The sequence below is a fragment of the Microcaecilia unicolor genome, chromosome 4 (assembly GCF_901765095.1).
Source record: "Microcaecilia unicolor chromosome 4, aMicUni1.1, whole genome shotgun sequence".
Lineage (NCBI taxonomy): Eukaryota > Metazoa > Chordata > Amphibia > Gymnophiona > Siphonopidae > Microcaecilia > Microcaecilia unicolor.
In genome coordinates, this window is record NC_044034.1 from 13,086,123 (window position 1) to 13,107,085 (window position 20,963).

The window sequence follows — 20,963 nt, forward strand, 5'->3', positions numbered from 1 at the left end:
CCGATTTCGGCTGCGGCCACTACTCCATTTACTTTGTGGTGCCGGGAAAAGGTGGGTCTTTTCGCCCTATTCTGGACTTAAAAGAATTAAACAAGTCCCTAAGAGTGTGGCATTTTCACATGGAAACCCTGCGCTCCGTCAGTGCGGCGATACAGCCAGGAGAGTTTCTCACGTCTCTGGACCTGAAAGAAGTTTACTTGCACATTCCAATTTAGCCCCCGCACCAGACATTTCTGCGGTTTGCGGTGATGGGAAAACATTTCCGGTTTCGGGCCTTGCCTTTTGGCCTTGCCACAGCTCCCCGAACCTTTTCCTTTTTTTTTTTATTATTTATTTATATTTTGCAATACATTCACAAGAATTTCTTGCAATAGAAACATGAGGATAACAGGCATAATACAAAGCAAACACATTTACTAGAAATTAATCCTCTCTTCTTAGACCACTAAAAGAAGGAGGGGAAAAAGTTGAGAAGAACACTAGAATAATATTTTAAATAAGCAAACAGGCCTGAACGCTAATCCACGGTTAAACTATATTTCTCAAAACTTTCCCTAGGAGTCACTTGACAATTTTCTTTAATTCAACAAAACTTTTCAGCTGGTCCGGATCATAAAATATATATTTGTTACCCTTATATTTAACCAAACATTTACATGGATACGATAATAGGAAACTAGCTCCCAGCAATTTAGTCTCTTCTCTCAATGCAAGAAACTTTTTACGTTTTTCTTGAGCAGCTCTTGTCACGTCCGGGTATATCCACACTCGCGCTCCAAGGAATTCTTTAAGAGCATTTTTAAAGTATAATTTCATAATTGAGTTAACATCCTGCTCAAAAACAAAAGATACTAACAAAGTAGTGCGAGACTGAGCGTCACTCATAGACTGTTCCAAAAAAGCTGTCAAGTCTTGTAATCCAAGAGGTTGTATAGGTTGATTTTCTGATTTTCTCTTCTGCTCCTCTTTTTGTGGAATTGGGAGGTAATATATTTTGTTAATCGGAGGCATCAAGTCAGAGGAGTAATTGAGAACTTCAGAAAGGTATTTTTTAAATAGTTCAAGTGCACTCACCTCTGGAACTTTTGGAAAATTTATTATTCTCAAATTAAGACGCCTGTTAAAGTTTTCAAGCTGGTCTAATTTATTATGTAGAATAATTTTATCCTTAATCAGGCTGTCTGTAGAGTTTTTTAACAAGTCAATTTCTTGCTGAAAAGTAGTTCTCTGAGAACTCACTTCCTGCCGTATCTTTTCTACAGAGTCATTCAGGAAATCAACTTTTGTTACCAAAGAAGTTGTATCCGAAGCAGCTTTCACAGTAATTGTAGTTAAATGTTGTAACATTGCCCAGATACTTCCCAGGGTTACCTCCGCTGGAGCCAAAAGCTCCTGTTGTAGATCTTCTGCAGTCTTTCTGGGTGAGGCACCATCCACTGAGACTTCTTCGGCGCCATCTTCGGACGCCGCCAAAAGCTCCACCTTCCCCCTGAGATCTGCAGGACACGGAGGAGGATTGAGATCCGGGGAGGAAAGTGTGGTGTCATGCTCCAGGGGAATCGTCGCTCCTCCGAACGTTCCCTCAGCAGAGCTCCCTTTCGCCCTCTCCCGTGGAGTACTCGTGGCAAAACCATCGAGGGTCGTCTGGACTGTTTGGGCAGCCGCAGTCGCAGATGGTAGGCTTTTGACTACCCCCTTTCTTTTTGTATGCGGCATTTCTAATCGCGGAAACTTTCAAATAAAGGGTAAGTCCAGGGAGCCTCGGTGATCGCTACCGAGTTGCGTCCGCCATCTTGGAACGCCCCCCTCCCCGAACCTTTTCCAAGGTATTGGTGGTAGTAGCTGCTTTTCTCAGGCGAGAAGGTATCCGGGTTCACCCGTACCTAGACAACTGGCTCATCAGAGCGGACTCCGCAACAGAGAGCCATCAAGCTACAGCCAGAGTGGTCTCAGTACTGCAATCTCTGGGCTGGGTCATCAATGTAGCCAAAAGTCACCTGACCCCCTCGCAATCTCTAGAATATTTGGGGGCATGGTTCAACACAGACTCAGGATATGTATTCCTACCCGAGCAAAGGCGGTGCAAGCTTCAGAATCAGGTCCGTCTGCTCCTGGGGATGCCCCGCCCGCGAGCTTGGGACATTGTCCGGCTGTAGGGATCGATGACGGCCACCTTGGATTTGGTGCCCTGGGCGAGAGTGCACCTGAGACCTCTGCAGTATTCCCTGCTTCAACGATGGTCTCCAGTATCTCAGGATTATCAATGCAGACTCTCTTGGCTCCCTGCGGCCCGACTCAACATGGAGTGGTGGCTCTCAGACAGCATGCTGCAGCGAGGAATGCCGCTGGCGCTCCCCGATTGGTGCCTAGTGGTGACAGATGCCAGCCTGAAGGGCTGGGGCACACATTGCAAGGGGAAGCATGCCCAGGGTCTTTGGACACCCGACGAGTCGGAGTGGTCCATCAATCGCCTAGAGTTGAAAGCGGTGTTTCAGGCGCTTCTGGCCTTTCAAGTGACCCTGGAAGGATTGGCTGTCAGAGTGATGTCGGACAACACGACAACAGTGGCCTACATAAACCGAGAAGGCGGCACGCAGTGCAGAGTGCTGGCCGCGCAGGCCGAACAGATTTGCCACTGGGCCGAGCTGCATCTACAGTTTCTGTCGGCAGCTCATATTGCAGGTCAGAGAAACATGCAAGTCGATTATCTAAGCAGGCTGGATGTGGCTGCTAGGAGGGATGCGCATTTTGGAGCACAAGTGCTAGCGCGTGGTGTGACTTGTTCCCACCCTATATAGGGATTGCTTTGATACATCCCATACGTAATGGCTTCATCTGCTTGATGACAAGGAAGGGAAAATTAGGTTCTTACCTTGGTAATTTTCTTTCCTTTAGTCATAGCAGATGAAGCCATGAGCCCTCCCTGTATGATTGTCTGCATGATGTGAATCTGTTTCAGGTTCTGTTCTTGTTTCCTGAAGTTCTAATCCTTCCTTGGGAGAAAGTTGGAAAATAGTCTTCAGGATTCTTGTTCACTTATAGGAGGATGAGTTCATTCCCTCCATTTCATGTGTAGGAGGTTGAGTTCATTCCCTCCAGGAGGATGTGTGTATTCCCTCCATAAATACAAAGAGGAGGACGAGTTTATTCCCTCCAGGAGGATGTGTTCATTCCCTCCTTTTGAGTTCATGCCCTTGTTATGGGGCCATCGTTCGCTGTGAGGAAAGTTCATGTTATTCCTGCCTCAGCTTGTTCCAGCTTGCTCCAATCCATCTGCCTGTTAACAAATCGAGTAACCTGCCTGCCTGCTTGCGAGCCTCTCAGCCATTGACTTACCTACCTGCCTGCTAGCCTATCAGCCATTGACTTACCTAATCGCCAACCCAAAACCTAGCGTCAAGCCCTATCTATCTGCTTAACATCTCAATCATTACATAGGCACCCATTAACACCTGTTAACTGCTTAACACCTCATTCACTATACAGTCACCTGTTACACCTCAGTCACCACCTATGGCCCCTGTCCATGTTCTCTTCCTTGCCCTGTCCCTTCCTAATCTTCTTTCCCCCCCACTCCCACTGTCTACCATTAGAACTACCCGCTGCCCTCCCACCCTGCCCGCCACCGCAATACCCTATTCACCTCCATCCCTCACCTCACCATCCCTCTTGTCCCCCTCCTCCTTCCTAGCTCTCAACCTTCGGCACTTCCTTACTGCCATTAACCCATCCCCTTTCCTCCTAAGTACACCCCGTCTTCGTCGCCTCCGTCGCCCGACCTCCCCCACCCTCCTCCGCTCTCTCTTGCTCCTCCTCCTGCTATCCGCGGGAGACATTAACCCTAATCCAGGTCCCCCTCACCTGTCCCCGTCCTATCCCTGCGAACGATCCCGGGACGTCTCCAATCTCGTCTCTATTCCCCTCCTTCCCCCCTCCTCCCTCCCCTTCTCATGCGCTTTGTGGAATGCCCACTCAGTCTGCAACAAACTGTCTCTCACCCACGATCTCTTTATCTCTCGCTCCCTTCAACTGCTCGCCCTAACCGAAACCTGGATCTCCCCGGAAGACTCTGCCTCAGTTGCAGCCCTCTGCCATGGAGGCTATCTCTTCTCCCACACGCCCCGCCCAGTTGGCCACGGCGGAGGCGTTGGGCTACTACTCTCAACCCTCCTGTAGTTTTCAACCCCTCCACCTTCTGCAGTCTCACTGCTTCTCATCCTTTGAAGCCCATTCCATCCGGCTATTCTACCCATTACCACTCAGAGTGGCAGTCATTTACCGCCCCCCTGATAAATCCTTCCCTTCCTTCCTTACCGACTTTGATGCTTGGCTCTCTGTCTTCCTTGACCCCTCATCTCCGTCCCTCATTCTCGGAGACTTTAACGTACATGCTGATGACCTATCTGACCCCCATGCTTCTATGTTCCTCACCCTGACATCCTCCTTCAACCTCCAGCTGTGCTCCACCACCCCTACTCACCGTGACGGCCATTGTCTTGACCTCGTCCTCTCCTCCTCCGGCTCACCCTCCAATTTCCACGTCTCAGCTCTTCCTCTCTCCGACCATCACCTGATCACATTCACACTTCTTCACCCCCCCCCCCCTTCACCCCGTCCAACTTTAACCACCACCTCCAGGAACCTCCAGGCTATTGACCCCTCCACCTTATCATCTACTATCTCTAATCTCCTCCCCTCCATCACGTCCTCCGCAACTGTCGACAAAGCGGTCTCCGCTTACAATACCGCTCTCTCCTCTGCATTGGATACCCTCGCACCATCAATCTCCCGTCCCACAAAACGCACCAATCCCCAGCCCTGGCTGACTCCTTGCATCCGTTACCTTCGCTCCTGCACCCGATCCGCTGAGCGCCTCTGGAGGAAATCTCGTACCCTTTCAGACTTCCTCCACTACAAATTCATGCTATCCTCCCTCCACTCCTCCCTATTCCGTGCAAAACAGGACTATTACACCCAATTGACCAATTCTCTCAGCTCCAACCCTCGTAGTCTCTTCACTACCCTTAACTCCCTCCTAAAAGTGCCCCCCGCTCCTACTCCCCCTTCTCTCTCTCCTCAATCACTGGCCGACTATTTCCGCGACAAAGTGCAAAAGATCAACCTTGAGTTCACGACTAAGCCACCACCTCCTCTTCACCCTTTAACCCTCTCCCTCATCCAACCTACCCAGGTCTCTTTCTCCTCCTTCCCTGAGATCACCGAGGATGAAACTTCCCGCCTTCTTTCCTCCTTGAAATGCACCACCTGTTCCTCTGATCCCATCCCCACCAACCTACTCAACACCATCTCCCATACTGTCACCCCCGCCATCTGTCGCATCCTCAACCTCTCTCTCTCCACTGCAACTGTCCCTGACACCTTCAAGCACGCCGTTCTCACACCTCTCCTCAAAAAACCTTCACTTGACCCTACCTGCCCCTCCAACTACCGCCCCATTTCTCTTTTACCCTTCCTTTCCAAAATACTTGAGCGCGCCGTTCATAGCCACTGCCTTGATTTTCTCTCCTCTCACGCCATCCTCGATCCACTTCAATCCGGTTTTCGCCCTCTGCACTTGACTGAAACGGCACTCTCTAAAGTCTGCAATGACCTGCTCCTGGCCAAATCCAGAGGTCACTACTCCATCCTCATCCTCCTCGATCTTTCCGCCGCGTTTGACACTGTCAATCATGATTTACTTCTTGCCACGCTGTCCTCTTTTGGGTTCCAAGGCCCTGTCCTCTCCTGGTTCTCCTCTTATCTCTCCCACCGCACCTTCAGGGTACACTCCCATGGATCTTCCTCCACTCCCATCCCACTATGTGTTGGAGTTCCCCAGGGATCTGTTCTTGGACCCATTCTCTTCTCAATCTACACCTTTTCCCTGGGCTCGCTGATCTCGTCTCATGGTTTTCAGTATCATCTTTATGCTGATGACACCCAGCTATACCTCTCCTCACCTGACATCACTGCGGAGACTCAAGCCAAGGTATCGGCCTGTTTATCTGACATTGCGGCATGGATGTCCAACCGCCACCTGAAGCTGAACATGTCCAAGACCGAGCTCCTTGTCTTTCCTCCTAAACCCACTTCTCCTCTTCCTCCACTCTCTATCTCAGTTGATAACACCATCATCCTCCCCGTCCCATCTGCCCGCAACCTCGGAGTCATCTTCGACTCCTCCCTCTCCTTCTCTGCGCATATCCAACAGACTGCCAAGACCTGTCGCTTCTTCCTCCTCAACATCAGCAAAATTCGCCCTTTCCTCTCTGAGCATACCACCAGAACTCTCGTCCATGCTCTCATTACCTCTCGCCTTGATTACTGCAACCTACTCCTCACCGGCCTCCCACTCGGCCATCTATTCCCCCTTCAATCCGTTCAGAACGCTGCTGCACGTCTTATATTCCGCCAAAACCGATATACTCATATCACCCCTCTCCTTAAATCACTTCATTGGCTTCCGATCAGATATCGCATACAATTCAAGCTCCTCCTCCTTACCTACAAATGCACTCAGTCTGCGGCTCCTCACTACCTCTCCACCCTCATCTCCCCCTATGTTCCCGCCCGCAACCTCCGCTCACAGGACAAAGCCCTTCTCTCAGTACCCTTCACCACCACTGCCAACTCCAGGCACCGCTCATTCTGCCTTGCCTCACCTTATGCCTGGAATAATCTTCCTTTACCCATACGCCATGCCCCCTCCCTACCCATCTTCAAATCTCTGCTTAAAACTCACGTCTTCAATGCTGCCTTCGGCGCCTAACCGCTCAAGAAATATAAAATACCCCAATCTATCCACCCTATCCGATTAACTGTTCACTCGTCCTCTAGATTGTTCACTTGTCTTTAGATTGTTCTCTTGTCTTTTAGATTGTAAGCTCTTTGAGCAGGGACTGTCCTTCTATGTTTGAATTGTACAGCGCTGTGTAACCCTAGTAGCGCTTTAGAAATGGTTGTTGTTGTTGTTATTCCCATTGCGGTTTGTTATACTGCTTTGGAAGCTTCAAATACTGAAGAGGCAGTGGAGCTAGCTGACCATGTGGCACTGTGAAATTTGAGTGCTCTCTATCTCCCCCTGCTGGTTGATGGACAACCCATACGTAATGGCTTCATCTGCTATGACTAAAGGAAAGAAAATTACCAAGGTAAAAACCTAATTTTCCCTTACCCCTGCCTTAAAGCTGTGGTTCTGGGCATTTCAATGCAGTTCTAGAGACAGGTTACAGCAAACACATTGTACAGGTTTTAAGCTTAAACCCTCCCACCCCAAGACTGACATTTCCTAAATAGCTTTCCCAATTACACTACTTATCACAAATTAACTCCACCCTAATTACAACCCCATCATAGTACACCTGTTCATACCCATTTCAACCAATCAGGATGACTTTTATTCTCTGTAATAATTGTGGTACTTTAGTTTCAAGGCCAATCATCTGGAGCCTTAAAGCTTGTCCCATCTGTCTTCAGCTCGCTAGTTTAAAACAGGAGCTCGGTAAAGTAAAGCAGGAATTGAATGCACTTAAAACAACTTCTAGGACTGCACAAAATCATATTGCACAGAATCATACCAAATTCTTACCACTGCCTCAAAGGATAAACCACCTAAGAATAGATGGTTCACTACATCACACTGTTTCTTCGCTCACAGCTGACAATATTGTCTACGATTATCTCGCCCTCCACAGTTCACTGCACCTGTGACACAATAAAGATACTTAAAAAAAAAGATGGTTCACAGTAGGCTCAGGCAGGCTTCGTTATGTGACACACAAGCATCCGCCCTCACAAGTGTTGCCCCTACAGAATTCTTTTGCTCCATTACAGCACTGTGATGTTCCTGAAAATAGAACTGAGGCGGAAGAAAAAGAAAAAGCAATGAAAGTGGAACAAAAAGATATGAAGGTACCCAAAGAGAAAAGACACCCCCAAATCATTAAAGTTGAAACACATACTAGGAAATGTAGATGGAAAGCGATGACCACAAATGCTCGCAGTCTAAGCAATAAAGTTCATGACCTTCAAGCCCTGATGCTGGAGGCAGACAGACATTGTTGCAGTCACGGAGACGTGGCTCAATGGTTCCCATGAATGGGATGCAAACATACCAGGCTATAATCTACTTAGGAAGGATAGAGAGGGTCGTAGAGGTGGAGGAGTAGCTCTGTATGTGAGAAATGATATTGCGGCGACTGAAATGACAGGGAACTGAGGAAAGGAAGAAGCAATATGGATCACCTTAAAAAGAGATGATAGAACCTCTGTCCATGTGGGTGTTGTCTACAGACCCCCGACACAACTGGAGGAACTAGATAAAGATCTGATCGCGGATATTCAAAAGTTGGGAAAGAAGAGAGAGGTGCTGCTGCTGGGAGATTTCAATCTGCCGGATGTAGATTGGAAGGTTCCATCTGCCGAATCGGAAAGAAGTAGAGAGATCGTGCATGCTTTTCAAAGTGCTCTGCTCAGACAAATGGTGTTGGAACCCACGAGGGAGGGAGCGACGCTGGATCTAGTGCTCACAAATGGGGATAGTGTGTCAAATGTCCGAGTGGGTGCCCACCTGTGCAGCAGTGACCATCAAACGGTTTGGTTTGATATGACAGCTGTAGTGGAGGGCGGCCACTCAAAACTCAAAGTCCTGGATTTCAAGCATGCCGACTTTAGTAAAATGGGGGAATACCTGAGAAAGGAGCTGATGGGCTGGGAGGGCGAACGAGAAGTGGAAGGACAGTGGTCCAGGCTGAAAGAAGCTATAAGTAGAGCCACGAACCTTTATGTAAGGAAAGTAAATAAAAGCAAGAGAAAAAGGAAACCGATATGGTTCTCCAAGCAAGTGGCTGAGAAAATAAAGGCTAAGGAGTTGGCATTCCAGAAATATAGAAAAACTCAAGAAGAGGAACACGAAGAGGAATACCGGATGAAACTGAAGGAAGCCAAGAGAGAGGTACGTCTGGCGAAAGCGCAAGCAGAAGAACAAATGGCTAGAAAGGTAAGGAGGGGTGACAAAAATTTCTTCAGGTATATTAGTGAAAGGAAAATGACTAAAAAGGGAATTGTGAGACTGAAAGATGCTGCAAACCGCTATGTAGATAGTGATGAAGAAAAAGCAAATTTGCTAAATAGATACTTTTGTTCTGTTTTCACAGAAGAAAATCCTGGAGAAGGACCGCGATTGACTGGCAAAAGTACATGTGAGAATGGAGTGGATATAGCACTGTTCACAGAAGAGAGTGTGTATGAACAACTAGGAAACCTAAAGGTGGGCAAATCCACCCCAGGATATTGAGGGAGCTCAGAGAGGTTCTGGCAGGTCCTCTTAAAGATTTGTTTAATAAATCCTTGGTGATGGGAGAGGTTCCATGGGATTGGAGAACGGCGGAGGTGGTCCCTCTTCACAAAAGTGGAGATAGGGAAGAAGCTGGAAACTACAGGCCGGTAAGCCTCACTTCGGTTATTGGAAAAGTAATGGAAGCGATGCTGAAGGAAAGGATAGTGAATTTTCTGGAAGCCAATAAGTTGCAAGATCCGAGACAACATGGTTTTACCAAAGGGAAATCGTGTCAAACGAATCTCATTGAATTCTTTTACTGGGTGACCGGAGAATTGAATCAAGGACGTGCTATAGACATAATTTATTAAGATTTCAGCAAAGCTTTTGACACGGTTCCCCACAGGAGGCTCTTAAATAAACTGGACGGGCTGAAGATAGGATCTGTAGTGGTGAAATGGATTAGGAACTGGTTGACGGACAGAAGCCAGAGGGTGGTGTTTAATGGAATTCGCTCTGCGGGAAAGGTGAGTAGTGGAGTGCTTCAGGGATCGGTGCTGGGGCCGATTCTGTTCAATGTATTTGTGAGTGACTTTGCCCAAGAAGGTAAAGTGTGCCTTTTTGCTGACGATACTAAGATTTGTAACAGAGTGGACACCAGGGAGGGAGTGGAAAACATGAAAAAGGACCTGAGGAAGCTGGAGGAGTGGCCTAGTGGTTAGGGTGGTGGTCTCTGGTCCTGGGGAACTGAGTTTGATTCCCACTTCAGGCACAGCTCCTTGTGACTCTGGGCAAGTCACTTAACCCTCCATTGCCCCAGGTACAAATAAGTACCTGCATATGTAAGCCGCATTGAGCCTGCCATGAGTGGGAAAGCGCGGGGTACAAATGTAACCAAAAAAAAAAAATAAGGTTTGGCAATTAAAATTCAATGTGAAGAAATGCAAAGTGATGCACATAGGCGCCCGGTATAAGAGGCTTCGGGAGCCAACCGCTGCGCCCACCCCACGAGCTGCAGACTTCCCCCTCTGCCCTCAGCTGCCATTTCCTGCCTTCTTCCAGCCCCCCCGATCCCCCCGTCGTCAATCATCTCACGTCTGCCGCCCTCAGCTGCCTGATAGCCCTCGTTCCCTTCCTGGCCTCGCCCTACCTTAAAATATTGTAATTTTCCTCGAGCAGGCGGCACCGGCATTGCAAGCAGCAGCAGGCTCCAGCCTTCCCTTGCATGGCTCCGCCCTCTTCTGACGTATTTCCTGTTTCCGCGAGGGCAGAACCCTGCGAGGGAAGGCTGGAGCCTGCTGCTGCTTGCAATGCCGGTGCCGCCTGCTCGAGGAAAATTACAATATTTTAAGGTAGGGCAAGGGCAGGAAGGGAACAAGGGCTATCGGGCAGCTGAGGGCAGACGTGAGATGATTGATGACGGGGGAGCGGGGGATGGGTGGGCTATAAGAAGGCAGGAAATGGCTGGCAGAAGGGAGTTGCTGGACATGGGAGGATGGCGGGGAGGGCAGGGGAGAGGAGGGTTGCTGGACATGGGTGAATGGAGGGGAGGGGAGAGGAGGGTTACTGGACATGGGTGGATGGAGGGGAGAGGAGGGTTGCTGGACATGGGAGGATGGAGGGGAGTGCAGGGGAGAGGAGAGTTAGGGGGGACTCTCCCCTCCTTAGGGGGACAACTGAGAGGGTAAAAACTGTACAACAGGGATGGACGCTGTTCAAAAATACCATCCTGGAGGCCCAGGCCAAACATATTCCACTAATTAGAAAAGAAAGACGGAACTCCAAAAGACAGCCGGCCTGGTTGAAAAGTGAGGTGAAGGAAGCTTTTAGGGCTAAAAGAAATGCCTTCAAAATATGGAAGAAGGAACCGTCTGAAAATAACAAGAAGCAGCATAAGGAGTGTCAAAGCAAATGCAAGGCGCAGATAAAGAAGGCCAAGAGGGATTAAGAAAAAAAGATAGCATTAGAGGCAAAAAAACATAGTAAAAAAGTTTTTCGGTATATTAAAAGCAGGAAGCCGGTAAAAGAATCGGTTGGGCCGCTGGATGACCGAGGAAGATTTGGGTGGGATACCGGTGTCGGAAATGATAGGAAATGATATTTCAAGCGGACGAGTCGGAGAAACTTACTGACTTCAAGGTAAACCCGGTGGACGTAAAGGGGCAGTTCAGCAAACTGAAGAGTAGCAAATCTCCTGCACCGGATGGTATTCATCCTAGAGTACTGATAGAACTGAAAAATGAGCTTGCAGAGCTACTGCTAGTGATATGCAACTTATCCTTAAAATCGAGCGTGGTACCGGAAGATTAGAGGGTGGCCAACGTAACGCCGATTTTGAGAAAAGGTTCCAGGGGAGATCCAGGAAATTATAGACCGGTGAGTCTGACGTCAGTGCTGGGGAAAATGGTGGAGGCTATTATTAAAATCAAAATTACAGAGCACATCCAAGGACATGGATTACTGAGACCAAGCCAGCACGGCTTTTGTGTGGGGAAATCTTGCCTGACCAATTGACTTCAATTCTTTGAAGGAGTAAACAAACATGTGGACAAAGGGGAGCCGGTTGATATTGTGTATCTGGATTTTCAAAAGGCGTTTGACAAGGTACCTCATGAAAGGCTATAGAGGAAATTGGAGGGTCATGGGATAGGAGAAAAAGTCCTATTGTGGATTTCCTATAGTGGGGTTCCTCAGGGGTCTGTGCTAGGACCGCTGCTTTTTAATATATTTCTAAATGATTTAGAGATGGGAGTAACTAGCGAGGTAATTAAATTTACTGATGACACAAAGTTATTCAGTCTTTAACTTGCGACAGGATTGTGAAAAATTACAGAAGGACCTTACGAGACTGGGAGACTGGGCGGCTAAATGGCAGATGACGTTTAATGTGAGCAAGTGCAAGGTGATGCATGTGGGGAAAAAGAACCCGAATTATAGCTACGTCATGCAAGGTTCCACATTAGGAGTTACGGACCAAGAAAGGGATCTGGGTGTCGTCGTCGATAATACACTGAAACGTTCTGCTCAGTGTGCTGCTGAGGCTTGGAAAGCGAATAGAATGTTGGGTATTATTAGGAAAGGTATGGAAAACAAGTGTGAGGATGTTATAATGCCGTTATATCGCTCCATGGTGCGACCACACCTTGAGTATTGTGTCCAATTCTGGTCGCCACATCTCAAGAAAGATATAGTAGAATTGGAAAAGGTGCAGCGAAGGGCGACCAAAATGATAGCGGGGATCGGACGACTTCCCTATGAAGAAAGACTAAGGAGGCTAGGGCTTTTCAGCTTGGAGAGGAGATGGCTGAGGGGAGACATGATAGAGGTATATAAAATAATGAGTGGAGTGCAACAGGTGGATGTGAAGCGTCTGTCCACGCTTTCTAAAAATACTAGGACTAGGGGCCTGCGATGAAACTACAGTGTAGTAAATTTAAAACAAATCGGAGAAAAGTTTTCTTCACCCAACGAGTAATTACACTCTGGAATTCGTTGCCGGAAAACGTGGTGAAGGTGGTTAGCTTGGTAGAGTTTAAAAAGGGGTTAGACGGTTTCCTAAAGGACAAGTCCATAAACCGCTACTAAATGGACTTGGGAAAAATCCACAATTCCAGGAATAACATGTATAGAATGTTTGTACATTTGGGAAGCTTGCCAGGTGCCCTTGGCCTGGATTGGCCGCTGTCTTGGACAGGATGCTGGGCTCGATGGACCCTTGGTTTTGTCCCAGTGTGGCATTACTTATGTACTTATGAGTTGCTGGACATGGGTGGATGGAGGGGAGAGGAGGGTTGCTGGACATGGGTGGATGGAGGGGAGAGGAGGGTTGCTGGACATGGTGGATGGAGGGGAGGGCAGGGGAGAGGAGAGTTGCTGGACATAGGTGGATGGAGGGGAGAGGAGGGTTGCTGGACATGGATGGAGGGGAGGGAAGAGTGAGGAAGGAGATGAGATGAGGGAAAAGGAAGAGAGAAAAATTGCACATGGAGCAAGAAAATAGGCAGAAGCTGGATCCACTGGACAGTCAAGTCTGTGGAGGACCCAGCTTTTACTTACGGATGTAGGGCAAGAAATGAAGAAGAAAGGCGGAAAGTAAAGAAATAAATGGAAAGGAAGCCCTGGAAACGGAGTTAAGAGGACAGATAGCAGCAGAATCGGATACTGGGCCAGCGTGATCAGAAAAACAAAGTCACCAGACAACAAAGGTAGAAAAGATCATTTTATTTTCATTATAGTGTTTGGACTATGTCCACTTTGAGAATTAGGTGCTCAACATTAAAAGTTTATATTATTTACTTATTTATGGCATTTTATTCCACATTAAACATGAATTAGGGTGTTTTGTGGCTCTACACGTATCATGATATTATGATCCCTTGTTTTATATTGTTGACGGTCTGCATTTTCCGTATGGGTGGTATATTGCACGACCACTGACCAGACAGGTGGGCAAACAAACACAGTCCAGGAGCCCGTAAACAGCAGAGCAAAAAATAGTCATAAAACAGTCCAAGGTCAAGGCAGGCAGCAACACAACGCGTAGTCCAGGAAAAAATCAAGGTCAGGAATACAGGAACTGAAGACAAGGAGCACCGGCATGGATCTCAAACACAGTTGAGGCCGAAACAACGAAGGACTGGAGGCAGGGCTTTAAATAGTGTAGGAATCAATCTCAAAAGTGCAGCTGATCCAAGATGGCTGCCCCCATCAGCAGAGAAGCCCAACGCCCAAATATGGGCTTCCTTCCTGCAGATGGCCAACCTCAAGATGGCTGCCACAAGCTGAGATGCCCATCCCAAGATGGCCGACCTGTCTTGGAGAAAAACCACCAAGATAGCCGGCTATCTCTGCTGGAGCAGCCCCCCCACCGCGGAGACTCCAGACTGACATCAGAGCCCCTGAAGGAGGAGAGCACTGGCCACCAATGGCTCTTCCAAGCCAGCAGTTGACTCAGGAAGCCCCCAAATCCAGAAAAAACCCCACAAAAAAAATGCAAATATTTAATCCACTGGGCTACAATTATTTTGTATTTGTGGTTCCAGCCTGTAAACTACTTCCAGATAGTTACAACTCTAAATTCCATAGCTCACCCCCTTACACGTGATCTCTTCCCTCCCCCAGTGAGAGACCTGCCTTTGTGTGTTTCAGTCCCCTGTCACGTCTCTTTTCTCATTGGCCAGGCCTATGCCCCTTTGCCTTCTGGGTATGTCTGCTCCCCCTCTACTACTACTACTACTTAGCATTTCTATAGCGCTACTAGGGTTACGCAGCGCTGTACAAGTTAAAACATGGGGAAGGACAGTCCCCCTCCCTTCCTGTGTGTTCTCCTTCTTTACCTCAACCCTGTAAGCAAGATCTGTTTTTTTGGTCCTCTCCACCCCTGCAAGTGCATTTACTTTTTACCATTTGTTTAACATTTCCCACTGTTCAGTAGTGTTTATTTTCTCAGAATCTGCCTTTGCTAATCAAGCAGCGGAAGCAGTGGCCCGTCTCATCTCTCTGGGCAAAGTTACATATGCCCTCCAAATATCTAGCTTTCCCAACCTTGAATCTGCTCATGACAGGCTTACACCATCAGGCAGTATGGACTCTTGTAATTAGAAAGGAACCCAGTATGTAGTAGATATAATAAGATAGTTTATTACAATCTTACCAATGGTAATACAAGTAGGTTAAGCATTCACATAATGGAACCACATATCATGGCATGTCCTCTCTCTCTAGCCTTCTGGAGTCTCCCTTCTCTGTTCGTCTTCTCCTCTCATCTCCTTCTTCTTCTCGTCTCGTCTGAACTAATACTCCTCAAACTGCTGCTTATATACAATTTTGGCCCTATTCATTTCAATGGACCCCAGCTGTCTCAACAGGGCTCCTAGTCCTTATCAGTTGATCAGAATGACTTCACATGTTCCCAAACCTTCCTGTAGCCCCCCCTTTGGATGTTCTCACCCGGGGTGCAGCTGACCCAGCACTATCTCTACGTAACCATAGCAACTCTTGCTTATGACGTCTTGCAGGTGCCAATCTCAGGATTGTTGATAGAGTAGATTGCCCCCACCCTTGCCAGTTCAGCACTTGCCACAGTGAAATGTAACTGTGTCAAAGGTGATCTCTGATTTTTACAAGCTAGCTCTCTTTTGTATCAGAGATGATTCTGATTTTAAGAAGCCTAGCTCTTATTATGAGCCATTGGCCTGTATTTTACTGAGAGCAAGGGCTAGCATAACTCTTCAATAGTTACCTCCACAGCCCCTCTGGTCTGTAGGTTGTGAAGAGAAGCAGTTCAGACAGACTCATCCTGCCCGGGCAGAGGTCCCCTGATGCAACTACACCTTTATGCAGTAACTGACTGGTTATTTGCCTCAATCATGTTACTCTCACAATCTGTGATCGTCCCTCCAGTCTAGCTGAAAGTGTCTCAACATTGCCTTAGCTTTTATAAGGTTAATGAATAGTTCAATATTAGCCCGCAGGACTTCCTCATGCATAAGCTGGCACTTTAGTCATTTAAAATTATCTCCTCCATTTGCCTACTTTGCTAGTTTTCCTTCAACTTATATCATTTTTACTTTCATCTCACATATTATTGCTATGGGTAATCAAGGTGGTGTAAACCCCTCCCCTTCCACTGTATAGGCACCTAGGTGGATGCCTAGTGCTAGAATGGGATGCTGGGTGGAAGGGGCAGACATCATTTATTAGTTTAGGACCATGGGCGGGACAAGGATTTATCTGGGGGTGCCGCAGCAGCTGAACCAAACTTTTACTCCATAATTCACTCCACACAGTCTTTCCATCTGAACCAAAACACAGCAGCCAGACTCATTTTTTACAAATCACGTGAAAAACTTCACTGGCTCCCTATCAAAGAACACATAAACTTCAAAGCCCACACAATGATCCACAAGATCCTCCATGGCGAATCTCCAAGCTACATGGCCGACTTGATCGACCTACCAGCCAGGAACGGGACCAAATTTTCTTGAACATATCTCAATCTTCATCTTCCCAATTGCAAAGGCCTCAAATACAAAACCTACTACGCATCCAACTTCTCCGTTATAGGCAGCAAACTCTGGAACGCAATACCTCGACACATCCGAACAACCAATGAACATCTACCCTTCCGAAAGCTGCTGAAAACTTACCTCTTCAAACAAGCCTACCCCAACAACCCAACTTAAATCTCGAACCCAATCCACACCACTAGCACCACCCAGACTCCAATCCTCTCCCCCACTGGCTCCCTATCAAAGAACACATAAACTTCAAAGCCCACACAATGATCCACAAGATCCTCCATGGCGAATCTCCAAGCTACATGGCCGACTTGATCGACCTACCAGCCAGGAACGGGACCAAATTTTCTTGAACATATCTCAATCTTCATCTTCCCAATTGCAAAGGCCTCAAATACAAAACCTACTACGCATCCAACTTCTCCGTTATAGGCAGCAAACTCTGGAACGCAATACCTCGACACATCCGAACAACCAATGAACATCTACCCTTCCGAAAGCTGCTGAAAACTTACCTCTTCAAACAAGCCTACCCCAACAACCCAACTTAAATCTCGAACCCAATCCACACCACTAGCACCACCCAGACTCCAATCCTCTCCCCCACGTATCGTCCTATTGTCCTACTCTCTATAACTGGGTTACCTTTGTGATACGTTGTACCATACGTTGTTTTATCTCTGTGATACTTTGTACCATACCTTTTAAGCCACACTGAACCTGCTGTCGAGTGGGAAAGAGTGGGGTATAAATGCTATAAATAAATAATTTAGGCACAGCACACTTTATCTTCACGGATAAGAAGTAATGATTTACAGGTCTTTCCTCCTCTCTCCAGACATGGACCAAAATACAGTTAATGGTTACTTTAATTCCCTTAGATGTTAAAATCTACTGGGTCTTTCAAACATCAGTGTAGATAATCTATTCTTCATATTGACAGATGTTAAACATATATTGGTGCTTATTTATTATTCACTTACAGTTTCCCCAACCCCCCAGTTGTTGGCAGGTGGCTCCAGTGGACTTCATGGCAGTAAGTTATAGATTATTTTCTGTTCAGAGATTCACATGGTTTCGTTCCTTCCCATTTTCTTTCTCATTTTTGTTTTGCTGCTGTCTCTAGAGCCGACTTCGTAATACCATGCTATTTACTTCCCTTCAGTTAAGGGAAAGAAGCGATTAATGTTCTTTGAAAAATCGCTGGCCTTTCGGAAGGCTTTTGTTGGATTGTATTCATTCTCTCAGTTGTATCTTTCATTTAGAAAGAAGATTTAAGAAATTTGTATTACAGGATTGTAAGTAAAGTATTCTCAGGATTTCAAAGTTAAAGATCCCCATAAAGTCAAGTGAGTACTTCCACTTTTTTCTAGCTCCCTTTTCTAGAGGTAAATCAAAACTGAAATGTGTTAGATTTTGCAGTTACTCTTGCTTAATGTAGAAATTTAACCCAGGGTAGCTGCTAAACTAAGGCAGCATATTTTTGTAGAGGACCTGGGTTAAAATGGGAATCAGAACGTGGTCCTAAGGTTGCAGTTAGTGTGGAACCACTTAACACCTCCTATTTAACGGTCCTGAACTAAGAACAGAAGTGCTGGTTAGTACATGTTATGTGCAGCACGTTACCTGCAAAATGTCTTCCACGACCATTCTCCACCGAACCCCTCCCCAACACAAAATGCATTTAACACCCAGATTAGGATGTAGAAACTATAAAAATAATGCAAAACCCGTTACTGCAGTTGTATGATAGCAATTACCATGTGCTAAATCGGATGCACCTTAGTGAAAGACCCTGTTTGTAGTGCACAAGAGGTGTCTAACATCAGCTAATGCCAATTATGATTTCTGTGGTCAGTGAATTTCAAAGCTTCCATTACGGTTTAGTGAAATGAACTTGCATACACATTTTCACTCTATTGTATCAGGTGATCTAGTGAAAAAGATATGTTTCTGCTGTAGTCAGATTTGAATTAATCCAAGTATCAATTATTTGCTGTATTTTTTTATTACTCAAAATGAATGTAAATATTGCTCTTACTTTCATAGTTAAAGTCATTCTGTAGTACTCTCAGCATATCCAAAAGCTGAAAAGAATAATTAACCACCATGTTACAGAAATTCTGTGCAGGAACATTGTTCAAAACTATTTAATTATAATCATTTTTTTGTTTATGTTCCGAGTATCCAACTAGCCTAAGTGCAGTGGAACGGGTAGATGTGAATTGCTCTCCTTCAAGACTACAATGAATCCCTGACTAAAAGAGCTTAAAATTTATCTGCTTTGGGCTGAACTGACCCGACATGAATATCTGGGTCGCAGTGTCCATTCGGAATCAAACCGGGTCCCCCGGCTCAGCAACCTGCTGCACTAACCATTAGGCCTCTCCTCCTCCCATTTATTTCTAATACTTGTATTGCCGTTGTAGTATTAATGACAGATCATAAAAGACAGATTACATAGAAGTACAATGAGTCCCTGCCCTACTGAGCTTACAGTCTCAATATACCTCATGATTATTGATTCCCCAGAGGACAGAGCTGTAGATTTTCATGTTATTCACTAATTATTCACAATATCTTATTCCATCTGTTGCTTTCACTATGTCACTGAAACCCCTCTTTACATTTAAAGGCTCTGTACAGTAAAGAAAGAAATCCTCAAACTATAATATTTCTGTAGCAGTGGTTGATTTGAACATGTTTAACTCAAATCTGTAAAATCTTCCATCTCTCACAATCCTACCAGACACTTGAGATTAAGGAAATATATCAGGAAAGAAGTTGGATTTTATGATATCATAAGGAAGAGCAACAGAGCTTCCCAGATTTATTTCTATTTTCTGATGACTGTATATAAGACTTTGGTAATATAACCACAAATTGTCAAGCAGAGAGAGAGAGTCTGGGAATGTTAATCCTGAGTCCTGCTGTTTAATTCCAGGCTGGTACCTGGCGGATTCTCAGAGGAAAATCAGAATTATTCCTGAAGAAAGGTCGGAGTTTCCCTGTGAAGGAGTCGGTGAAGGTGAAGAGATGAGATTTATTATCTGCATCATAAAACGAGACCTTTCCTGCCTCATAGTCCAGCAGAATCCCCACCGCCCAGAGTCTCTTTCTCAGGGGGAGCTGGGTCTCAGGGGAGGTGAGAGCCCAGCATGCCTGTTCAGAATTGTTGCCTTTGTAAATAAATAATTTATTTACACCTGTTAAGGCAGTATCACTTAGATCAGGATAAAATTTTGTGTATCCAACGGCAACGGCTATGCCACATCCCTGTTCATACCACAACTTCACTGTCCAGAATCCTTCCCCAGGTGACAGTGTGATCCCCCACTTCCTCCTCACAGAGTCTTTACACACTCCCAATGTACAGTCCCTCACATCCCCCACCTCCACCTCCCAGTAATGTCTCCCTGAGGTGAAGCCCTCACTCCCCAGCACACAGGGGTCAGCATCAAATCTCTGAGGAGTGTCCCACACATTCTGTCTTGTGTTTCCATTTCTGACACTTTTCCCATCTTCAGACAGGACGAGATAAGGAGCAGCAGTTTCAGGATCCAGAGTCACATTTACTGCAGAGAAAAGACACATTAATAAACATGACAGGGTTGCCAGGTAGAAATTTTTTTTCCAGCCCAATCCGGGCCAGAAACCAGCCCAAAACCCGCCCAAACACAAACCCCGCCCCTGACACCCCCACCCCCGCGTCACCGGCCCCGCCCCCGCCGTCACCGGCCCCACCTCCCACGTCATCGGGCCCGCCTCCCCGTCATCAGCCCCGCCTCCCACGTCATCGGGCCCGCCTCCCCGTCATCAGCCCCGCCTCCCCGTCATCGGCCCCGCCTCCCACGTCATCGGCCCCGCCTCCCACGTCATCGGCCCCGCCCAAAACGTCACTAACCCCGCCCAAAAACGTCACTAACCCCGCCCCCCGCGGCCGAAAAAAAATCAAAAAGCCGCCCAAAAAGCCGCCCGGAAGCCTAAAAAACCGCCCAAAAAACCGCAACCCGCCGCGGGCAAAAATTTCCCGCGGCGGGGCGCGGAAAACCGCCCAATTGGGCGGTAAAACCGCCCACCTGGCAACACTGAAACATGAGCAAACGCTTCTCATTAGCTTATCACACACCCACCGCTAACCCTCATTGGCTCCTCACACACCCAGGTCTAACCTTCATTGGCTTCTCCTGCACCTACCTCTAAACCTCATTTGCTGGTTCTTCAGTCAATCACTTTTTCTATGGCAGATGCTCTGCTATTGGCTATTATCACTGTCTTGTCTCAGATTGGACTTATCTCATTGGATATCAGATTTTCAGTGTTCCCTACTGGAATGAGTCTATTCATACCAACGAGGTTGGATAAAAACAGGAGATGGGATCACATCAAAATGCTGAAGCCAATTAGGTTAATCTCTGTTTCCCCTCCCCAACTCAGCCATCGTCCCTGTACTCTCAAAACAAAGCAAACAAACTATGAGCTGCTGCATCCTTGTTGTCTTTCTTTATTGTTGGTGGCATTTTTATTTCATTCACTTATATTTTCAAATATGCCAGCTTGTGCAGCATATGGAAGTGCACAGAGGAAGCATAATTACGGAATAACCTTTGATAAGGTAGAGTAATAATTTGTTATAAATTGTAATCACTGTGACACTTGGAGGGGCT

The 20,963-nt window shown here is 46.7% G+C and overlaps 2 protein-coding genes across 6 annotated transcripts in view; one reads left to right on the forward strand and one right to left on the reverse strand.

Moving 5' to 3' along the window:
* Window positions 1–20,963, forward strand: part of LOC115468205 (E3 ubiquitin-protein ligase TRIM39-like) — a 1,720,076-nt gene that overhangs the window by 1,456,623 nt on the left and 242,490 nt on the right. The window lies entirely within an intron of this gene.
* Window positions 18,294–20,963, reverse strand: part of LOC115468282 (E3 ubiquitin-protein ligase TRIM39-like) — a 98,503-nt gene continuing 95,833 nt past the window's right edge. For all 5 annotated transcript variants that reach the window (XM_030199880.1, XM_030199878.1, XM_030199876.1 and 2 more), the window contains one exon: window positions 18,294–19,871. In XM_030199880.1, the coding sequence (XP_030055740.1) occupies window positions 19,231–19,871 (641 nt within the window). In that variant the 3' untranslated portion in view covers window positions 18,294–19,230. The remainder of the gene's footprint in view (window positions 19,872–20,963) is intronic.